Source organism: Eucyclogobius newberryi, unplaced genomic scaffold (assembly GCF_026437365.1).
Source record: "Eucyclogobius newberryi isolate DKJ021-1_F unplaced genomic scaffold, fEucNew1.0.hap1 SCAF_14, whole genome shotgun sequence".
Lineage (NCBI taxonomy): Eukaryota > Metazoa > Chordata > Actinopteri > Gobiiformes > Gobiidae > Eucyclogobius > Eucyclogobius newberryi.
The window spans coordinates 21,823,351-21,838,961 of record NW_027315768.1 but is presented as its reverse complement, the minus strand read 5'-3'; the positions used below and the strand labels follow the sequence as shown (position 1 = coordinate 21,838,961).

Genomic DNA, 15,611 nt, shown 5'->3' with positions numbered 1-15,611 from the left:
TTGAACTTTGTAACAAAATTGATTTAATCAAATTACACAACAGATTTTGAACCAATAAGTATCAGCCAAAACCATAACAAATATAAAAAGGAAATAATTAAACATATGAAAAACAGAAGTTAACGAACACCGACTGAAGGTTTGTGGAGGGATGTTATGATGCTGTGGAGATAATCCTTCATCCAGTTTGTCTGCTATGTTGAAGAAACCATGATTCGATGCAGGGCCAGACTGTAATGAGCTCCAACTTATCCATCAAAGTCACTAATGGCAGATTTGGGTAAACGTGGGTAAACGTGGGTGAACAGGTTCTTGCAGGATGTTTCCTATCTCTGCCAACCTTATGTCCATTAGTTCAACAAGTCATAGAAATCATCTTAGAAACCCATGCCACCTCCCATTCCTCCCATGCCCCCCATTCCTCCCATTCCACCAGGCATCTCCTTCTCCTCTTTAGGGATCTCCGTGATGACAGCCTCAGCTGTGGCGAGGAGTGAAGCTACTCCAGCTGCATCCAGTAGTGCAGTTCTTACAACCTGGAGACAAAACAATTAATTGTACCGTATATATTAATTGATTTACATTTATTTTTACATTCTAAAATATTGATCAGTATTGTCCTGCAATATGCAAATGTAGAAATTGGGACACAGACACACACTAGTCAGTTTAATCTACATTGCTGTAGGATTTTGACTTGTCAGTATAAAAATGTACTGTACCTTAGTGGGGTCAATGATGCCCTTCTCAACCATATTGACATATTCTCCCAGTAGAGCATCGTAGCCGATCTCTTGTGGTCCCTGCAGGATCTTCTCTACCACCAGAGAGCCCTCCACACCAGCGTTTTTGGCAATGGTCATGGCAGGGATACGGAGCGCTCTCCTAATAATGTCCACACCTAAAACAGAAGTTAAAATATAAGTTCATGAGGAAGGAAAATGAGGATTGTGTGAGAAATGAGAGTTCCTTTATAACAAACCTATCTGCTGGTCTGAGTTGGTGGTTTTAATGCTATCTAGTGATGGGATGCAGCGCAGCAGTGCACAGCCTCCTCCGGGAACAATGCCCTCCTCCACAGCAGCTCGTGTGGCATTCAAAGCGTCAGTCACACGATCCTTCTTCTCATTCACCTCCACGTCACTAGTTCCTCCAATCTACAGACATTAAAACAATAAAAAAAAAACCATAATCCAGACTTATTCCTAACTAAAACTTCTTGGCCAATTAGAAACACATACCTTTAGCACAGCAACTCCATCGGACAGCTTGGCAAGTCTCTCATTGAGTTTCTCCTTTTCATAGTCACTGGTGGTGTTTTCCAACTGCTCTACGATCTCTCCAGCACGCTTCTCAATTTCGGCTGAGCTGCCTCCACCCCTCAGCAGCAGGGTGTCGTCCTTGGTTATCTGTACTTCACCAACTTTTCCAAAGTCATGAGCCTGAATGTCTTCAAGAGCCAAGCTTATAGTCTCATCTCCAAAAACCTACAAATATCAAATTCAAGATTATTATTTTTACTATGCATTAGACTTGCGTTGTGTCAAAGCAAAGCTAGTAAAAATGATTGACTTACAGTGCCCCCAGTGGCGATGGCCATGTCTCTCAGCTGGTTTTTTCTGTTGTCACCAAATCCAGGGGCTTTTACTGCCACTACTTGCAGCCCAACCTTGAGTCTGAAAGTAATACAATAAAATACATCCATCAGAACAGATCAAATCCAACAGTCAGTACTAAAATGAGTTAACATGCATTTAGATTTGATGTACCTGTTGAGAACCAGTGTGCTGAGGGCTTCTCCATCCACATCTTCTGCTACAATGACCAAAGGCTTGCGGTGCTGATTGGCAATTTCCAAAGCAGGCACAATGCTCTGTACAGTTGAGATTTTCTTGTCACTCAGCAGTAAGTAGGCATCTTGAAACTCACATTTCTGACCTGTGGGAAAAGACAATGTTAACTAAAAGTCAGAGTACCGATTAAAAGTTTCAGATTTAAATACTTTAAGCAAATCAAGTTTACCTTTGGTAGTGTTGATGAAATAAGGAGAGATGTAACCTCGGTCAAACTTCATGCCCTCAATTATTTCCAACTCATCATGAAGAGTTTTTCCATCCTAAAAAGAGGCAGAGAACAAACATGAACACTGAACTACAAAATAAAAAGTTAATTATTCACTATGCTGCTGTAAATAACTTCCAACCAACCTTGACAGTGATAACTCCTTTGCGGCCCACTTTTTTCATGGCATTGGAAATAATAGTACCAATTTCCACATCTCCATTGGCGGAAATGGTAGCGACCTACAAGATTCAAAAAAAGAAATGGTATAAATGTAGGTCAAAAGCTTACAGTTACAATAACACTGTAAAGGCATACCTGTGCAATCTCCTCTGGTGTAGTTACTGGTTTGGAGAGCATTTGCAGCTCTTTTATCACATGTTCCACAGCCATCATCACTCCACGGCGGATTTCCACAGGGTTGGCCCCTTTGCTGATGGTATCAAAGCCCTCTTTGGCGATGGCTCGAGCCAGTACAGTTGCAGTGGTCGTGCCATCTCCCGCCTCTTCATTAGTGTTATTGGCCACATCCTGAACCAGCTTGGCTCCAATGTTCTTGTACTTGTCCTTCAGATCAATGGCTTTAGCTACTGTTACGCCATCCTTTGTGACCTTAGGGCTGCCCCACGACTGCTCAATGATGACAGTGCGACCCTGAAAAAGATGACAAACAATGAGTAGTTTGCAAATGGATTAAATACTGATAATCTAAAATCAAAATAAAACACTTACTTTTGGACCCATAGTAACGGCCACAGTATCAGCCAGCAGATCCACTCCCTGCAGCATAAGTGCTCGGGCATCTGCACCAAACTTTACTTCCTTGGCATATGCTCGAGTGAGATGAGGTGCCAGTGCCCTGCACACTGGTCTGACCTGCTTCATCACTGTGGGTAAACGGAACATCTGCAAGAGGACAAATAACCCAGTGCTTGATTAATTCCTAAAAAATCTGATTCCCACAACAAATTAATTTATCTACTATCAAAACGTCTATATTGTATTAAGGGGCAATTCTGCATAATAGTTACTAGTGGCACTGCCACCAATGAATGAAATGAGAATTTTAGAAATGTGCTGTAAAAACTAACCTCAGCTGATATAAAATTATGAAAAAATACGTTTTGTTACATTATACTTTTAATCGCAACATCATACAGATACTATTATTGATCAGTGAAACTATATGAGTCAACCAAAAGCATGATTTTACAAGTGATTTGGATCACCTTTGCCAACATGCAATACAAACTATTTCTCAGTCAGTGTATGTGTGTTTAAGACTGCTAATTTTTAACGACTCCTCAATGAGTTCCTGGTTACCCCACGTGCCCTCCACGGGTCGTGCGTCACAAGGTCAAATTAAAAAGGCATGTGCGGAAGCGCCGCTCCATCACTGACCAGACTGTCCAGTTCACACTTTACACTCTAAACAGCCCTAATGTACAACTACACGAGGTGCAAATAACGCACTTTGATCAGAGAGTAACTAAGATAAAGTGACTTTTTAAAGCTGCAGAGCTACTAGAAAGTTGAATGATCTAATCATTTAGCTACGACAAACTAAAAAAAACATATCTGATCTGCACGTGAGTAGTCACGACCATCTGTCGCTGGAAAGACGAAGGAACCTCCGTCATGGATCTGATCACTGAATGCTAGCTAACAAGGAGTAAAACTAGCATTGATATAATACACATGTGAACATATGCGACACATTCAAAGCTCGCTTTATAGAACCACGCGTTGGTTAATCTATAACATTCATTACAATTAGAGAAGAGCTGTGTTAGATGACAGTCCTTACTTTTGCGGTAAAGTTGGTCTGCCAGGTGCTAGTCTGCTCCTCGGTGTGATATAAGTGAGGCTGAGGACAGCAGTGAGGTGCGAGGCTTTTTCAGATGAGACTGCACATGGCCTTTCACATCCGGGTAATTTGCCGGCGCACCCCGGACCATGAATAATGAAAGTCTCAACGTTTGTTTCTCTTGATACGGTTATATCACTGCACTCTAAAGATTATGGAACTCTATGAATAGATTTAATACTATATGCAGATGGATCAATCAACAATCTCATTCTATCCATGCATAAATAAGCAAGAGACCTTGGAAATGCTCGTTCCCGGGATTACCGATTCCAGAATTTTCGCCCGTGCCATTGGAGGAAAGGGCGGAGGTCAAAGTTGACATTGTGCAACATTGCTCCAACTAAAATGTGATTGAAATTAATACTGTTTGTCATGTTTCGTTCATGCGTCTTTGTGGATGATATAAGCCATGTGAAAAGCATTTAATCTGATCTATAGATGACAGTTACGCAATTTGGTCTAAACGTACCAGAACTTTCTGCCGAGATGATTTGTTACACCATATGCGCATGCGCAGATCAGTTCAGGATAATTCTTCACGTGTCGTACTCTCCTTGTGTGTCCCATTCAGCCACGCTGTGTCACATACCGGGGTACAGCTCCACGTTTATCCTCTGACTGCACTCATCCAGAAATGGTAAGGCACTTTGCCCTGAACGTTTTTGTTGTTAAGTCTTCCCCACAGCCGAGAAGTCATAGAAAAGGCCTAGTTAACGGTTAGCTTCTTGATGCTAACCTATTGATATTGCTAACTAGAACATAGCCAACATCTGCTTGACAAGGTCACTGTGGAAACAAGGCTGTAAATCAAGTATATTATTTCAAATATTGTCTTAAAATATGTAACTTGGATATGTTGTTCATTCAGGAGAACTCCATTTGAATGAGTTCAAGGAAAAGACTTGTGACCATGGAGAGGTGCATCAAGGATAACTTGCGTTACCTCGCAATGTTTTCAGAAAATGTGTTTTCAGTTTAGATTTTTTCATTATTTCTGATAATCCCACAAATGGCTTATCCTTATCTATTAGAGGCTCTGATTTCCATAATGGGAAGTTTGCAGTGGCACTGACACTGCCATTAAGCCTTGGTTAGCTCTGTGGAGTTTTAATCAAATGTGCCTCATTAAACTCTGGATCTTTTAAACTTTTATGCACCTGATTTATATTTTACACTATTTTAATAATGCATATTTTGAGGTGGAAATACATTTTTCATACTTTGTTTCTTAACAACCTAAATTGAAGAGATTTGCTGCAGTTTCCTTAAGTCATGGTTCAAGTCATTAAAATCATGCACATGTAAGGCCTCACTCTTAACCGCGTTTCCTTGATTGTCACCCTCATCAAAGTTATCTTTTAGTCAATGAGCAGTCCTTGTCCTCTGTAACCCTTGCTAGGTAAACATTCACCTATGAAATATATTTTCTGCAGCTGTCTACTAACTTAACCATTGCATCATGTGACCTGTTCCCTCCCATCCCTCTTTCAGGCAACCTTCACCCAAGGTCATCAACATCTGTTATCCAATAGTTGTCTGGTCACATTTTACCTAATAAGCCTTTCCTTTGTGACACATTCTGCACTTCACCTGTTAATTTAACTGTAAATTGTGTGTACATAGTAAGCCAATGTTTTATCCTATAGTAAATTTTAAATTGTTTTTCTTTAACTCATGCCCTTTTTAATTTTTTTTGATCTGACATAGTCAAACCAACTTAGTGAAGAAAGTTAAATTTGCTTTCAGGGAACTGCAAATAACTTGCAACATTTTAAGGGCATTCTCTATTCCGAAAGTATCTTATTTTCTGTTTCCTTCTTTGTTTTTTTCCTTCTTTTAACTTTTTTGGATACTTTCAGGCCTTCAGAAAATTCCTACCCCTGTTTGACCGGGTGTTGGTGGAGCGTTTAGCAGCTGAGACTGTCACTAAAGGGGGCATCATGCTGCCAGAGAAGTCACAAGGCAAAGTGCTTCAGGCGACAGTTGTAGCAGTTGGACCTGGATCAGTAAATCAGGTAATTATCGACAAGCTTGGGGACAATTTTTGTGTCTTTATCTGCCATTAATTGTTTGTTCTTTTCCAGAAAGGAAATATTCTGCCCATGAGTGTGAAGGTTGGAGAGCAGGTCCTTCTACCTGAATATGGTGGAACTAAAATAAGTCTAGAGGACAAGGTAAGGGAATTAATTTGATTAAACACAAAAAACAATTGTTTATTAATTTTCTTTCATTTTATTAACTCTCTTTAGGACTATTTCCTTTTCCGGGATGGAGACATTCTTGGCAAATATGTCGACTAAGTTTACTGCTTTGATATTCATTGCTGTCTTTGTCCTTCTCATAGATAAGAAAATGATGTAGTCTCCATTTTCTTTTGTGTGTTATTGCCATTGTAAATAATTCTAATTGTTTTGTTACAATAAAACTAAACTGTCAAATATTACCTCCTGTTGTGGTGTTCTAACTTTTAACAATATTGCAAAACAAGTGACCAAGGTTACTATACAGGAAATACATTATTTGGGATATAGCAGTTCTCTTTGGGTTTATATACTTTAATCTCTTTTTAGCCATTCTCAGGGACTGCTTGTTACTGTGAATTTTGTTATTTCTTTATTTTGTCTATGAGGGCTATATTATTTCCTACACTAAAGCACAGGACATTTTCAGACACAGTATAAGAAATATTTTGGACAGCAAGACGATGGTAAAAGCAGCGTGGTAAGTTTTTGTCAGGGGTTAAAACATGCCTTTACTGGCAATTTACAACGTAACATTTTAACTTATTTATAAAACCTGCAAAGTAAAATGAAGCCACGTCAAACTATGTCTTAATCACGTCGACTAATCAATTGGGGTCCAAAAACTAACTTCAAGATTTACATTAGCACCTTGTTAACAAGGGTCTAGTAAATATCATGTTTGGTTTGTTCATAATTTAGTTAATCACTCCGGTTCAGTTACTAGTTTATTCTAAGCGCTAGTCTTTTACATTTCTATTTTACTATTTGGAAACTTGATCTCCAGCGATAGTTCAGCAACTCTTCAGCCAATCACATTAGGCCATAGGCTGTAGCCTGTATCGTTCAAGTTCGCTACACCTGTCACAAGACTAAAAAAACACTTCAAATATAAAATTATCATTGTACCATTAGCTCATGACCAAAAGTTCTCCACTCGCATCATGCCAGTTGTTGTTGTTGTTGTTTTATGGCGGTTGGCATCCAATTGTTGCATTACCGTCAGACTTTATTTTACGGCGATAACTTAAATGCGGAACTATATTCTCAGTCTGATAGCGCAATATCCCTACGCCTGAATCATTCCGCCTCTGAATCAGCCAATCAGGGGAGAGATTACTACAACAACATCAAACATGGCTGCTCCCGCTGACCGGCATGTTGTCTCTCGAGCCGATAGAAAACGCTATGAAAATATGGATAACACGTGCATCACACACATTTCAGCGGTAGAAAAAGAACATACACTGCCACTGGCTGTTGTCCGCTGGAGGAAGCTGATGACTTGTGCTCGGAAGTGGATAGAAATCGATGGAATAGACCGCGCGTTAGCGGCAGCTGTTTGTGTACACAATGACGACTTCGCCAAACAAAACTATCCTACGTCTTCTGTGGCTTCTTCGGACGGAAATCTTTCTCATTTTCTGGAGAGTAACAAGCCAGGCTTTCACCCTACATGCTATAGACGTTTCACCCTACATGCTATAGACGTTTCATTGACAAGAAACGAGTTACTAGTGCTGAAAAGCTTGCGTCAATACAGTCGGTCTGTGGGCAGCATGGCGAGGGTGAGAAGGTGAATCTACCACATCTACTCTGCCACCTTCTCCCAAACGACTGAGATCTACCACAGATGCAAAGACAAAATCATCTAAAAAGTCAAGCGATGTACTTCCTGCAGTTTGCATCATTTGCAGAAGGTTGATCGCTGTATCAAAGAGGCTCACAAGACAAAGAAAGATAAATTGGTCCAAGCTGAAACTTTTAACTGCTGGTGAGTAGATTATATATTGATTCTTGCATGTGTGTTTTCTCTTGCTTGTGGTAAATAGGACTAATCACAGTGAAACAAGTTGGCCAAAATATACATAGATAAGATAAGATAATCCTTTATTGTCCCACATGGGGAAATTTCATTGATGCAACACAGGTAGATACAGAAGAAAAGAACAGATCACTATAGGAATGTGTGCCTAGTTTATGACATGTAGGTGTAGATGTAATGTATGTAAGACTGTATGATGATGTGAGTTGAATAAAAAGGCAATACAACTTTTGCGATTGTTTACTGATTGTGCTCACCCTTGATTGAAATTCTTTTACTTCTCCTTTGCTGGGAAGTTAGTTCAAAGCAGCTGAATCAAGAGCAGATGAATCCATCCTGATGTGTACCAGAAGTAAAGTTTGTGTTGCCATTGAATCACAAGAGGTGTTACAAAGAATACACACGCTTTCTGACAAAGAAGACAAGTGATGAAAGGTAACATTTTGGTAATCAAATAAAATATATATATTTCCATATATTTAGATAAATTCATAATTTAATTGAAAATTATTGTAATGACTACACAATACTTTTAAAGACGTTTGAATCAAAGCAAATTTCTGTTTGTAGTGAGCTAGTATATTTCAATCACTGACCAATCACTGCATTTCCTTGCTTTATACAGGTTACCTAAAGTCTGGGAGTACGGCGATGCATATACAGTATTCTGTGACACTGTGTCATCCGGACACAACTGATTGAAAATCAGGAAATCCTCAGAATGAAGATGCTCTTGTCCCTGTTCCAGAAATTCATCAAAAAACACCCTGGTCATGGAAGTTACCGGTAATTAAATTCTTCTTATTGTTTATGAAAGAAAACAATAGAAGATCAGATAAACATCACAGCTATGTTTATTCATGAAATCTCATTCAAGATCAAACCAATCCAGTTAGCTACAGGAGTCTACATATTTTCAATTCATTTTATTTATCTATACAGGGAAAACCCAGTGAGAAAAGTGGTTACCCTGTTAAAACACAACACAAAATAAACATAGGATACTAAAACACAAATAAAATAATAATTCTAAAACTAAAACACAAATAAAATAGTAATCATCAATACTTATGAGTTTCTATTCCTTGTCTAATTTTTACAGATCCGATCTTCTGAAGAAGAGATTACAGCGAGACTTCCCACAGCTGAATTTCCACAAACCACCAAGAAGAAACCTGAGTGAAATGGTTTCCACGGAGACTACAGGACTTCTCCACCAGGATTTTTCAACTGAAACTGATATGTCAGTTTCTGAGATGTCATGTAGTGATGGAGAAATGGTGCCAGAAAGTGGTAAAGATGCTGCACTGCGAGAGCACTCAAGGACAGTTTACAGTGCAGGTGTATTACTGAAACAAGCGGTCAAGAGTGCCCCTAGGATGGATGTAAATTGGCCTCCTACATCAGAGGATCTAAATGTTTCCTCTGCCAGAAAGATTGGGCCAATTGAACTTTATAACTTACTAGCTTGGTGTGTAGGTGCTAGTGATAAATTGACATTGTCTAACATGGTAAATGTATCCGAGGAGGTTGATCTTTGTTTACTGTCAATTTGCCAAGATATATATTCGTCCTCAAAAGGTAAAAATCAAACCAGTGTTGTACTTACACATTTTGACATCAATCATACTTATATCATTCCTCTGTTTGTATGTATATCCTATTCTGCAGAAAGTTTGCCTTATACTAGATCGAAAGATACACATGTTAATTAGCCTGTTTATCACGATGTAAATACTGCTTTTATGATTGTAATTATTTGTTCATATTGAAAATACATTACATACAATTATATCCGTTCTATAGAATAAAACTTTTACCAATAGCCTATGTTTTCTTTCTTCAAATGGGCAACTGGTGTTGAAAGGGTTAAAATACTACTTTTAGATTATGTTTTTATAGTGTAGTATGAATCAAGACTAGAGCATGTGTCATTGTTGAAGCATCAGTTGAACACTAAATGTGGAGTAAGAGTTTTCAAGTGCGTAACGATAACATGCAGAATTGTTAAAACTGTTTTTTTAACTTACGTTTGCACATAAACTGAAGCACCCAGTGTCTCACCACTTTACATCCCAAGAAAGTAGTAATGTCTCTGAGAATCTGAAGTTCTGAAGTAATCAATCAAAGAATGAAAAAAATAAGAAGGTATGAAGATGGGTGTACACCCCAATTTGTCACATATTTGGGTAAACTGGCAACTTCGACACCTATTTTCTCAAATACTGGCAGAAATCATGCGGAGAACTTTTTCCCCCAGCTCAAGTACATCTTTGAGATTGGAAAACCACTTTTGAAAAGTAATCTTGATGTGGTGGAGCGAAATTCATTTTCTAGCCACATTCTAAGTTACAGCCTATGGCCTACATCTTCCCACTTCTCAACCAATCATCATTTAGCATCTGACGGGACTTCTTTGGTGTTTTAGTGGGAATAAATTTGATTAAAGACAAAAAACACAATTGATTTATTAATTTTCGTCATTTAATTAACTCTCTTTAGGACTAGTTATTTGCAAATATGTTGACTGAGTTTACTGCTTTGATATTCATTGCTGTCTGTGTCCTTCTCATTGATAAGACAATTATGTAGTCTTTTGTATGTTATTGCAATTGTAGATCATTCTAAGCATGATTTGTTACAATAACTAAACAGTCAAATATTTCCTCCTGTTGTGTTGTTCTCCTAACTTTTAACACTATTGTAAAACAAGTGACTGAGGTAAATCTCCAGCGTTTGAGCCTGACAAAGGAACTTATCTAACATTAATCTGTCTAATCAAGGATTTACCATGTCTGGACTGAATTCAACAACAGCAGATTAAAACATCTTATTGCATTTTCAGTGCTTTCATGATGCAAAATAAATGTACCCAAAATAAGTTGTATAGATCTTATATAGAAGTACCGCATATACTTTAAAGATAGAATGACTTTAGATGCCATGGTTTTGTTATTAAGGTTTAGCTGAAGACAATCGGGAGCAGACGGTCACAGCTGACGTCAGAGAGCGTCGCTACATCCGGGTATTCTGTCGCGATGGTCATGGCGGAGGGCACTGCAGTTCTCAGGAGGAATCGGCCTGGAACCAAGGCAAAGGTATTTCTTTCTAAACAAATAGATACTGAAATATGTTTTGTTGTGTCTCTACGATAGCCATATTCATGAGTATGTATGCGATTTCCTTCTGCGTTGCGTGTGTCACCTAAACACGCTAAACATCAGAAGGCCCAACCTGGAAATGGGCAATAGGCTAACATAAGCTAGCTCCGTTTATCGCTTCCCGGAGAATTGGTCTTAAAACAATCGTCCAGTTAAATTTTCTAACTGAAGTTCCCTTGTTTAATTGCTGTGCAGTAAATGTTAAAGAGTACCGATCACCCTGTTAGTTTATATCGCTTTGCCTTTCAGCTGTTCGGATGTTTGTCGGGCTTCAAGCTATTATGCTAGCTAGCGTTCATGTCAAACGTAGCCGTAAATTAGAAATATATCGTTATTTTCCCTGAGCTGCATCGCTACAAAGTGACTGGGTTAAATCTTGAAATGGTCTGCACGTTGTCATTGTACATCGACACAGACGCCACTTTTAGTTTTATTGGTTGTTATTTTGGTTATGATCCTGCTACATGTCAGCTACACCATGTCCATTAAAATGTAGACTGAATGTCCTTCCTTGTGTAGGACTTCTACAACTGGCCTGATGAATCATTCGAGGAGATGGACAGCACCCTCGCTGTTCAACAGGTGTGTGGACACTTCAACAGGGCGACTTGCACTCTGCTCGTGGACAGTCTGGGACACTTAAAACGCTTCCTTCTTCGTCTTATAAGTGCTATTCATGGGTTTCAGATTCCTGTTTGTAACTTGGGTGATATTTTTGCTCTTTCAGAATATGTATATTTTGTTTGCAGCTGCTAGATTTTCATCACTCTGAAACCCATGAATAGCATACCCATGATTTAACAAAAGTGATCAGATTATGTTATCTCAAGGCCTGGCTAACTTAAGATTCCTCTTCGTAAAGTCATGCTATGCAACTTCTCTGGTGGGATGTCACTAACTTTGCCTGGAATATTCTTTAATGGGGCATTAAACTTCTGAACTGTATCATGGCCTGGGAGTAATGTGAATCAGCAGACCCTATCTAATTGAATTAACATTTGTGTATCTGAAAGCACTTGTGTCTCCCATACCGTACAAAACGCTAAACTTTGTGAACCTGAAGATGATGTCCTCCAAAATCCCCATTGCAATAGTCTTATTAAAAAGTATATAGGTAGCATTAGATTGATATTCTCAAAATGTAAGTATTTACTTATGTTAATAAAATACACCGTCTGGCATTTGGGTTAATTATTTCTACAAGGTGATTATTCAATTGGACAGGGTGCTGAGCCATAAGAATCGCTATACAGTAAACCAAAAATCTGAAACGCAGAGCACAGGAGGCAGCTCTGGGTCTGCAGATTCATACTGTTGTGGTCTGGTTGCATCAGCTGCTTGTCTCCATGGAAATGAAAAAGTTTAATCCAACTCCAATACCAGAATAGTTACATAGTGCACATTTTAAATATGCCAAAGCATGTTTGTTTTTGTTTTTATGGTGTTTGACGTGTAATTGGTGAATTGTTACTCTGTTACAGTATATACAGCAAAATATTCGGTCAGATTGTTCAAATATTGACAAAATCCTAGAACCTCCCGAGGGTCAAGACGAGGGTGTGTGGAAGTATGAGCACCTCAGGTATGATTGCCAACACAACCTCTTCAAACAATACATACCTGCTGTTTAACTGTTTGTTTTCTGTTGCACACACAGGCAGTTCTGCTTGGAGCTTAATGGGTTAGCTGTCAAACTGCAGGTATGTCATCTGATTATAGTCTTTTCATTTGATAAAATAAATTGAATAATCATCCAACCAATATTCTGTTCAAGATGGATTTAGAATGCTTTGTTTTATGGTAAATTGTAAAGAGTTTTGTATTTCATGGTTTTCCTCAGAGCGAGTGCCATCCTGACACCTGCACCCAGATGACAGCCACAGAGCAGTGGATCTTTTTATGTGCTGCTCATAAGACACCCAAAGAGGCAATAGAAACATTGCATTCATTTGAAATAAAGTCATAAATTGTGTGTATTGCATTTTTGACCACTTTACTTTTCGGCCTAACAGTGCCCTGCCATTGACTACACCAGGCACACGCTGGACGGAGCTGCCTGCCTTCTTAATAGCAACAAATACTTTCCTAGCAGGTTGGTCACTATTAAGAAATCATTGTTAATGTTAATGTTTTATTGAATTAATATTGAGACTTATCTTCTAAGGGTGAGCATCAAGGAATCATCAGTGGCCAAACTTGGCTCTGTGTGTCGTCGCATATATAGGATATTCTCTCATGCCTACTTTCATCATCGCCAGATATTCGACAAGTATGAGGTGGGTTACTTAATGAGAAATACTTTTGAAAACACACTTGCCTGTACCCTTTAAAACAAAAGTAAATTAAAGACCGTCTTAGAATATATTATATTCTAGCCTTTGTTGTTTCCTTCTACAGAATGAAACGTTCCTGTGTCACCGGTTTACACGCTTCGTAATGAAGTACAATCTGATGTCTAAGGACAACCTGATCGTGCCCATACTGGAGGAGGAAGTTCAGAACACCTCATCAGCGGGGGAGAGCGAAGCCTAAAGATACAGTAGCTGCCATAAAAGAGAAATATGTAAACACAATTTATACAGTGATGGTTGATCGGCTTAGACACACATACTCACTCATACTGGACACACACTACAGTGTATTTAGGCTCTTGTCTAGCATCACTGGCTGTAGGATAGGACTAAACTAGACTCCTGTACTACAAAGCTGGCTTTACCCAGATAGGCAAGGCAAATTTATTTGTAGAGCAGAATTCGAACCCTAGATTAACCCAGACACGAGTGTCTCTGGAAAAGCAGTACTATGGAGCAGGTTCATGGAACAATGGGTGTGGTCAGTGCCAGCCAACCAATTAAAGTGATGGAGAAGGAAAGAGTGGACACAAGGAACTGTCAATCATGATCACTAAATAAGGAATAAAAAAACATTAGGTCAAACACGGTTGCATGTGGAGTGGTAACATAGCGATCAATGACTTCCATGCATATTAGAGTTACTAACTCAAAGTTAATTTAAATATTATTGATACACAATGTACAAAAGCCATGAATAACGTCTCATAAAGTACCAGATTGAATGAACGGCACTTGCCTGTGCCAAGCAGCATGTCTACCCACAGCCTCATACAAATGTGCACAGTTGCACCATATTTAAATATAATTGCATACAACAATTTTAGTAGTGTTCACTTGAAAGGTGTATTTAATGTAATACGATAAGGGAGTGGACATATTCGATAGGCATCACCTGAATACGCTGCATTTGTTTGAACATGATTCCGCTTGATAAATGCACATTGCAGCGCTGGAGACTTGTGCTTGTCTTTCATGTCTCCTCTCTCTCCAACTCTTTGCTCTTTCAAACCTCAGCAGCTGAAATATGGTCCCTGAATTGGGAACATAACATGGTCTGGAACAGGTCGAGTTCAGGGCCTGTTACTATGGACAACGACCCCAATAGAACATGGTCCACCTGGTAGTACCACTTAACTAGGGTTTACCCCAAAGTTACCTCTCTGTCTAATCCAGCTTTGTAGTACAGGCCTCAGGTCTGCTTAGATGAGATTTAGCATCAACTATTGCTGTTCAGTCATGCTGTACTTCTTCCACTAGGGGGCCCAGTTGTTTCTGAATACAGACCCGCTCTCACACTTTAGGGAACCTTTTTGTTTATTCTTTTGAGCAGCTGGATTTGCAAACTTTATGTAATCATGGTGACCTGTATTGATGACAAAGGCACACTGACTGCCTCCCTCTGTAAATATCCCTGCCCCTTTTTCACATCATATTTTCTGATGGTGCTTCACTTTTTGTGTCTGCTTCTGTTCTATATTTGCTTGTGTTGCCTCATCCTGTTTGGGGATGTCCCATGTTATGATCACTAAATTAGCCTGCTGACTTAATTATGCTTAAACACAATGTAGGTGTGGTTTGTGTGGTAGTGAACAAAGAAATCTAAGCTCTAGCTTTGTACATGTAATAGCAGCCAGATATCCTCCCTTTTTGGGCTCTGATAAGAGTATTTAGGAAAATGTATTCGCCAACTCTGATCTTGCTTTGTGACACACCTTGTTTTAGTGTAAAACGTGCCCAGTATCTCTTAGCTTGAATTGATTAGTAATTGTTATGAATTTTACAAGCAGAAACAGCTGCTAGAGGCCAGATTTATTGCTTTCAACAACAAAAAAACAAAGGATGGAATATTGGCTACACTGAAGTTAAGGAGCACAACCTCCCATCTCTTACCCTCTCCCTCATTAAGTTATATTGTGGGAGGAGTCTTGTCAATCCAACCCACTGTTTTTTTAATGAACTAAAAATTTTGTTACTGTTGACATTTTCATGTCTGTTAATAAAAAAAACACCTATTATTCACATGATTTTATGAATCAATTGATTTACATTTGACAGCTTTTGACATGCATTACAACAAATGGCATTCACAATTTTCTTAAT

The 15,611-nt window shown here is 38.9% G+C and overlaps 2 protein-coding genes across 4 annotated transcripts; one reads left to right on the top strand and one right to left on the bottom strand.

Moving 5' to 3' along the window:
- Positions 1-3,997, bottom strand: hspd1 (heat shock 60 protein 1). The gene is made up of 11 exons (XM_072444980.1): positions 3,869-3,997; positions 2,794-2,967; positions 2,380-2,715; positions 2,208-2,303; positions 2,023-2,116; positions 1,770-1,938; positions 1,577-1,676; positions 1,242-1,487; positions 983-1,157; positions 723-901; positions 1-536 (listed from the first exon to the last, which is right to left on the bottom strand). Exons 2-11 carry the CDS (start codon positions 2,965-2,967, stop codon positions 378-380), a joined length of 1,728 nt encoding a protein of 575 aa, XP_072301081.1. The 5' UTR covers positions 3,869-3,997; the 3' UTR covers positions 1-377.
- A 437-nt stretch (positions 3,998-4,434) lies between these two features.
- Positions 4,435-15,348, top strand: LOC140359781 (MOB-like protein phocein). 3 transcript variants are annotated; one of them, XM_072444955.1, is made up of 9 exons: positions 4,435-4,568; positions 5,791-5,946; positions 11,677-11,739; positions 12,639-12,739; positions 12,815-12,857; positions 12,998-13,084; positions 13,170-13,249; positions 13,322-13,433; positions 13,555-15,348. In XM_072444955.1, exons 1-9 carry the CDS (start codon positions 4,566-4,568, stop codon positions 13,687-13,689), a joined length of 780 nt encoding a protein of 259 aa, XP_072301056.1. In that variant the 5' UTR covers positions 4,435-4,565; the 3' UTR covers positions 13,690-15,348. The 3 variants fall into 3 exon arrangements, with proteins under 3 accessions (XP_072301056.1, XP_072301055.1, XP_072301054.1); XM_072444953.1 differs by lacking the exons at positions 4,435-4,568; positions 5,791-5,946 and adding an exon at positions 10,982-11,094; XM_072444954.1 differs by lacking the exons at positions 11,677-11,739; positions 12,639-12,739; positions 12,815-12,857; ... (2 more) ...; positions 13,322-13,433; positions 13,555-15,348 and adding exons at positions 6,016-6,105; positions 6,181-6,374.
- The last annotated feature ends 263 nt before the right edge of the window (positions 15,349-15,611 follow it).